The sequence below is a fragment of the Lipotes vexillifer genome, unplaced genomic scaffold, assembly GCF_000442215.2.
Source record: "Lipotes vexillifer unplaced genomic scaffold, Lipotes_vexillifer_v1.1 scaffold149, whole genome shotgun sequence".
NCBI lineage: Eukaryota > Metazoa > Chordata > Mammalia > Artiodactyla > Lipotidae > Lipotes > Lipotes vexillifer.
In genome coordinates, this window is record NW_006779962.1 from 3,129,660 (window position 1) to 3,137,141 (window position 7,482).

The 7,482-nt window shown below is 54.4% G+C and overlaps 1 protein-coding gene across 1 annotated transcript in view; it reads right to left on the reverse strand.

Moving 5' to 3' along the window:
• Window positions 1–7,452, reverse strand: part of PRRC2B (proline rich coiled-coil 2B) — a 56,892-nt gene extending 49,440 nt beyond the window's left edge. The window contains exons 1-4 of the mRNA XM_007453121.1: window positions 7,281–7,452; window positions 6,264–6,441; window positions 3,066–3,168; window positions 528–600 (exon numbers count right to left, since the gene is read on the reverse strand). Of these exons, the coding sequence (XP_007453183.1) occupies window positions 528–600; window positions 3,066–3,168; window positions 6,264–6,441; window positions 7,281–7,395 (469 nt within the window). The 5' untranslated portion in view covers window positions 7,396–7,452. The remainder of the gene's footprint in view (window positions 1–527; window positions 601–3,065; window positions 3,169–6,263; window positions 6,442–7,280) is intronic.
• Window positions 7,453–7,482: the final 30 nt, after the last annotated feature.

Below are 7,482 nucleotides of genomic sequence, written 5' to 3' on the forward strand. Positions count from 1 at the left end.
CATTCACTTAAAACTCGGGATGCTTTCCCCTTCCACTCACCCCACATCATCCCTGTGCTGAACCACTGCAGCCATCTGAGTCCCTGTGTCAGGCGGGACACCAATGCTAACAAATACCACGCAACCTCCGCATGCTCTGGTGTCACTGCCCAAAAGCAAGCAGTTCCCAAGGCTGCTGATGTACAAACCCAGGTACAAAGCCAGCACCCCGTAGGCAACACCTCCTCCCCGGGGGGCTGGGGACTCGCTCCAATAGCGGCTCAGCCAATGAGGGAGCCCAGGGCCAGTGCCGGGTCTCCTGCGCACACCTCGGGAGGGCTGTCCTTAGCAATAACGTTCAATAAAACCAAAGAGCTGACGTGCTCTGCAGAACCAGTACGTCCACCGCCGGGGCAAAGGCAGTAACTCGCTCAGGGAAGAGAGTCCACGACGCTGCAAGCCGAAGCCTGCCTGGACAGAAGTGCAGCAGCCCAGAAAAGGCACACATCCCTCCCACCCGCCCACCACAACGCCACACACACACTTACCACCTTCGTGTCCTGCTGGCTTTCCATTCAGCTGTGCCCATGACTTTGGTCCACCTGGCGCTGAATTTGTATTCTGAAAGAAGGAAGACAATGAGAACGGGGTCGGCCCAGCGGTCTGCGGTCCACTCCCTGAGCGAGTCAGAACAAGGTGCCCTCAGGTCCTCACCTTAGGTCCAGACCCTACACTGATGTACCCGCTACCACCAGCCAGGCAAGGTCCAACCACGCGGGCTTTCCACATAGCCTCCCACTCGGGCAGCAGCCTGGGGTCAGGACCCACGGCCACATGACAGACGAGGGGCAGGCCGGAGGGCAAGCGGCCAGCTCAGGGTCACACGGCAGAGCCAGCGGTGCGCTCGGAACATGCTGCCAGGCCGCCTCTCGTGCCCACACAGAGCTACTCTGTCTTGCTCCAGGGACAAGACCAAACCCCAATTCTAGTGTGTCTGAAAAACCGGGTGGCGCCGCTAAGAGAACGCGCGCGGGAAAGCTCATGTGCCTGATGAGACCACTTTCCGCAATTACTGCCACGCCACAAGGCACCACTCCCCAGGTGCGAGGCCTTCCGCCTCCACTGATCTGGGCTTGCCTGGCTCTGCTCACCTCTGCTGAAAGCTCACCGCACGCCAGGCATGGTGCTAGGCACACCTGGGTCACTTGGGTTAGACACTCAGCTAGTGAGGCGGGACCAGGACTTGTCCCCACCCTGCCCGTGCCCAAAGCCCCTTCAGGTCCCCAACCACTGAACTCAGCTGTCTTCCCAACTTAACAACTGAAGGTAAAGATACACAAATCCAAGCTGATGCAGCATGACGTCCCATCACTTACTGGACTAGATCCCGGATAAACAGTTACCCCTTCCCATCCTCCCCCTGCCGCTGCCACCACACACACTCAAGGCAGACGGCTGTCTCTCTTGCCTTCGATGCAGAGCTGAGTAGGTGCAATAACCCATGTATTTATCACAGACTTGCCCTGAGTGCTTGACCTGAGTGGCCCGGAATGCCCACGGTCCCCCGTGCAGATCACACAAGGGAAATGCCAGCACTGTGACAGGGGCAGGGCAGCCCCTGCTGGGGTTGAACAGCCCCTGAGGGAAGGGCAAGGCTCCAGACCAGCAGGAAGCAGAGGGGTCCCGGGGCACTGCCATCCCACAGCCTCCGGCTTGGGGTCTGCAGCCAAGCCTGCAGCCGCAGGGACGACCTCCGCCCTCACCCACCGAAGGCACTAAACCAGAAGAGAAGGCCTGGGGGCCATGAGGGGGTTACTAACACTGTGGCAAATCTCACCCCAAAGCTGGGAACCACCGGGGGTCTCCTCCCAACACCAGCCCCGCACGAGAGGAGAGCTGGTAAGCGCCAGGAGAGGGCCCGACCCGGCCGCAGTCCCCGCGGCACCCGTGCTCCACAGGTGCCCAAGCCGCACGCAGGCCCGGCCCAGGCCTGTTCGTCTCTAACAAGCTTGGAAGGTGAGTCTGACGTAGAGCCAGGGCTGTAGAAACAACCAGGGCTCCTTAATCGCACTCAGCTTCAAATTCTGGGAACCAGATACGAACTCCACACTACATGCTCTGACTGATCAGCAGGTCCTAGTGGATTTAGGCCAATGAACATGCAGTCTCGCATGAATGTGGATTTCTTCTTGCTTCTCCTTTAATTTCAAAGCACAGTTCAGTGTTGGGTAGGGAGGGTGTCCCTCTGGTAAAGCCATAAGCTTTCCCCGCAGATGGGGACGGCACCTCAGTCCTTCTACTGCCCAGGCAGCAATGCAAACTGAATTATTCTTTCAAGGGAGCCAGTGAATGCCAGGTATCTGTCTAGATTTTTTCTGGTCTTCTAAAAGATTCAGACGTCTCGCCTAGATTTCTAGCTGCCGGATACCGGCCTCTGTAACCCACAGACAGACACCAATGGACCAAGTACAATATGAGCTCTTGATTAAATCATGACTCTGTTTAGAGGCGTAGGCAGTGTATCGACAAATAAAGGATTATAGCTCAGTATTTCCCAGAGCATGTTCTGAGAGACACTAGTCTCTAGAGACATTCGATGAAAAGAGGTTCCTAAGGACAAATACATTTCAGGACCGCTGTCCATGATGTCCTTTTCTTGGAGACTCACAGGACACATTAGCATACTGAAGACACCGAAAGAAAGTATGACATTAAGAAAACCAAGTGAAAGAGCTTGCTTCATTTTGTTTTCCAAACTCACCAGACCACTGAACCTTCTGTAGCCTAACACTTGCTGTCTCCTTATGACACTTGCTTCTGGGGAGACACTGCGGGGGGCCCGATCTAGCCTGTAGCTGCCAGAGTGACTCACCTCAAGCTAAGGCAACTGGAATCAAATTAGGCGTCTATATTCTATTCTGCATCTGGGGTCTTTCCCAAGAGTCACTCATCAGGTGTGCCTCTGGAATGAGCACGTCACACAGAGCCACGCTTCTCAGCGACAGCTCCCATCGGTCCCCAGCGCCAGGGAGCTCAGAGGCGCCGACGCCTAGGCAAGCATCGGGACCGGGGTCCCCAGCACCTACCTCCTGACTGATCGACTGTGTCGGTTTCTGCAAATTGGAGACAGATTTCTGCAAACCCGGCTGCGGCAGCAACTCCGGCGGCTGAGAGGCCGTCGCACTGGAACTAGACAAAGGCAGGACACACACAGGAATTAGACAGGCACTGGCCATGCCCACAAGGTCCCTCCACATTCCCGAGAGACACAGCTGCTCGCTGGCTGGGAGCAAGACCTCCTCTGGCCAATAAGAATACCTTCCCCGGCAGACTCCTAGGCTGGCCAAGGCAACGAGAAACCGGACCATGTGTGAGGTCTGCTCACCGACAACTGATAGGACAGGCCAGCCCTCTGCCTTTCCGCAGAGCCTTCTGTCTGCGAAGACTGAAAGCTCACGGCCAACAATGAAGTGATGGAGGATCTGTCATGAGGGAGACTGCGTCGGGGCAGGGAATGGGCTCTGAGCTCCCGCCCCTCACTCCTGACCAAGAGCTCACAGCTCCTCAGGGGCTGATCTCTTTGAAGCATGAGCAGATTTTTTTTTTTTTAAACCTTCTCTTGGCTTATAAAAGAAATATATGCTCATGATAAAAATAAATAAATACATATAACACAGAATTTGTCACGATCTCATCCTCCGGAGAGAAACTCAAGCAGATTTTTCTACGTATATTAGCATAGCATTTTGTAACACAAGTAGGGTAACACCATACATACAGTCCAGCAACTCGTGTTTTACTCAATGCCCTTGACATCTTTTCCTGACAACACATATGGATCTACTGCTTTCTTTTAATGACACAGTACAGGTGGATGGGCCACAATGTGCCAACCTCCAATTTTTCTTCTATTACAGATAAAACTGCAACGAGCATTTCTGTGTACACATCTTGGCACACTTGTGTGTATACAACTCAGTAGTCTTAAGTTCTTAGAAGTGGGACAGCTGGATCAAAAGACATTTTAAAGTTTAAAAGATACCGTGGAGCTACGCTCCAGCAAAGGTGCGTCTGTTGATCTATACCCCACAAGTCATCTTCTGAGAGCAATAAGAAAGGGTTCTGGGGCTTCCCTGGTGGTGCAGTGGTTGAGAGTCCGCCTGCCGATGCAGGGGACGCGGGGTCGTGCTTCCCTGGTGGTGCAGTGGTTGAGAGTCCGCCTGCCGATGCAGGGGACGCGGGTTCGTGCCCCGGTCCGGGGGTATCCCACTTGCCGCGGAGCGGCTGGGTCCGTGGGCCATGGCCGCTGAGCCTGCGTGTCCAGAGCCTGTGCTCCGCAACAGGAGGGGCCACAACAGTGAGAGGCCCTCGTACCACAAAAAAAAAAAAAAAGAAGAAAAAAAAAAAGAAAGGGTTCTGAAGGAAGATTTCTGCCAACGTGCAGCCTTCCAGTCACTCGTTCTCGTCAACCTTCCACGTGATGAGCTTCAAGGAGGACAGCAGTCCCCTGGCCAGAATCCACCCAATGCCGGTGGCTCAGCTGAAGCCAAATTCTACACACATCCAAGGCTTACTCAACCGAGTAACTCACCACCTGTGATTATTACACAATGAAGGCCACTGACCCTTCTCTCTCACATCACCTTCTACCTGAAACAGATGCTTCCAGGTGGTGTCACTTCTGTGGTCTCCAAACACTGAGTCCCAGCAGGTGTGGCCCCCCTACTCGGCCACCTCCCTGACAGCCTCGTGAGGATGTGGCCCAGGGGAGGCAGAGAAGCAGCGTCGGGGTGTGCTGCCCCCACCAACACTCACTCTTCACCTCTGGCTGGCAAACATGCTTCAGCACACTGGCCTCGTTGAAGATGCCTGACGCTTTCGATGCCACTGGTGCGTAAGACCGGATAAAAGGAGGGAGCAAGGCTTTGTCCTCTCTCTCTAGAACTTTCAGTAGCAGAGGCATTTCAACGCTTACGCTGAGCTGTCTGCAGCGTCTACACCTGAACAGAATGAGGACATCTGCCACGTACCACCTCTGTGCCAGGCCCTGTGCTAAACACGTGACTTGGGCAAATCTCATCCATTTCCTGTAGCCACCCCCGGAACCAGGTGTCATTTGTACTTCACAGCAGGACGATGATGCTCAGAAGTCAAATAAACCCGGTCCCATAAACCTAATAAACGGCCTGGCTGGAAATCACACACATCTGTCCAGTTCTAAAAGTCACACTATACCGTTAATCAGGATGATCCCTAAGCCAGCTGTTAGGAAATGTCTTAAAATTTCAGTTACTACTGATCATCTGACCGAATTATTGACTCACTCTCTACATCTTGTCTGAAGTAACTACAGAAGTTTTACAAAAGCTATTGGCCACTTCCAATTAGAGAAAAGGACCCTGGTTGGCAGGCTGTGCTCTGGGCCACTTTTACTTTCTGGGTCCTGAGCATCAGCAGCCAGACCACAAGGGAGACACAGGGCAAGAGAGGGTATGAGGCTGGACTGCTCTGTTTTCACGGCAAACCCCAGCAGCAGGGTTCTGCCTGCCAGCCTCAGAGAGGCCCCGTCCTTCCCCAAACCCCTCCCAGCGCAAACCCCAATCCTCTTTCCTGGACACCCTACCGCTGGCTGGAACGCAGCCGGGCCACGGGCCACGGAAGGGGGAACGAAGGCTCAGGCGGCACACTCGTGCTTTCAGCGCCACCACACAACAACGGCCGAAACAGCCGCGCTGTCCCTCTAATGATGATTTATTTCTGTGCCAGATCCCGGGCCTCCTAAGGCTCCCGTAAGTGCTGTGCTGGCAGAGGGTGGGCCTGCAGGGAGGCTGCATGCTGACCCCGAGTGCCTGGACTGGGGTGGCTGTCCTCGGTAACTGGGTCCTACAGAGCATGTGCAGGCACCTGTGCAGGGCGCTGCTGCCCCACAGCTGGGACGGCTCCACCTTCTCCACCTGGGGCCCAGCACCCAGGGACCCCAACCAGGTGAAGCGCTCAGCTCTGCCCACAGTGGGTCCCCTGGGAGAGGTGAGCCCTTCTTAACAAGGCACAGGGGACACTGGTCACCAGGGAAAGGCAGCTCACAGAAACACTGTTGCATCGGCTCCCAGAGCCAGGAAAAATGAAGGCAGGGAGCAAGAAACTGCTAAGCAGCAGGAGTCGGGTGAAAGAAGCTTCCTTTGCAACCTGCCCAGTTCTCCAGAGCTGCCCCCTGCAGGAGGAGAGGGTGCCGGCCATGGACGCAGCTCCAGCTCCCGGCCCTCCGCCTGCCCCTCTGCTCTCACCTCTTTGGGTCTTGCTGATCCTGCTTGTTTGCCCATCCCGTCCCGTCCTTGGGTACTATAACGATGTTGGGGTCGTTTCCTTTGTTTTCAGACTTCAAGCTTGGCAGGTTTGCAGGCGGTGGCATACGCCGGGCTGTGGCAACTTTCCCGAGACTCTGTAAGCCATGTCTAGGAATAACTGCATGGAGGGAGAGGTGGAAAGAGATGGTGCACAGAAAGTCATGGAAGGAAAGATGCCGGGTTCATTCAGCTGCTCTTCCAAACTCTAGAGGATAATGACAGAGGCAACCAAACAAAAAACAAGGGACAGACCCGCCACACAAACACACAAAAAGCGCTTGGTAGTCACTTGTAGTCGGTCCTTTTACAAGCCCTTCACCGAGGACTTCAGAGACACAGGAGCTGCTGAAGTCTGTGCGGAGGCTTCCAGTTTACTCGTGGGCAGAAGGCTCAGGGCGGTCAGGACATGGGGGAGGGCCCAGGCCTAGAAACCTCGCTCCCACAGAATGACTAGCCCTGTGCACAGGGGAGACTGCTCTGGCCTCGTTACAGCAGGACTGAAGGGACAGCCTCGCCTAGACCCAAGCCAAGCCTGAACAGGGCCCCCGGCATTTATAAAATCCTCAAGGGGTGTGGACAGAATCAACAGGAACTTTCCCCGCCAAGCTCCGGAGTATCAGAACCATGAAACCTAAAGGGGTAACTCTAATGCAAATTAAATTCCATTCTACCCATCAGGCTCAAAATATCCATGGCTTCAATAACATAAGACAGATGAGGAAATAATCCTAGTACAGCAGAGTCAGGATATTCCAGGCTCTGAAATCATACATCAAATAGGAGCAGAGGGTGACGTGTTTCCCCTGAACTACAGGATGACCACCACGTGCCCAGAAGACTGGTCTGCATGGACCATTCCTGTCTGACCAGACAGGGGACTCTAGGTTTTCCTGATCTTGACCTGGAGCTTCTCGCTTAAGGGAAAGCGTAAGGAACTGGCCTCCGAGCCCCTCTTACCTGAGGATCTGATCGAGTCTACTGATTTTCCTTTATACTTATCAAACAGGCTGAGAGTCGAATACTTGCTTTTCCCATCCTTGCCCTTGGTTATTTGCCCCAAACGATCGGACATTGCGATGAAATGTCATCTAGTAAGGAAATTTTTCTCGGCACCGCTCCCGATCTGCCTTTGAAGTGGGGGGGGGGGGAAAAAAAAAGG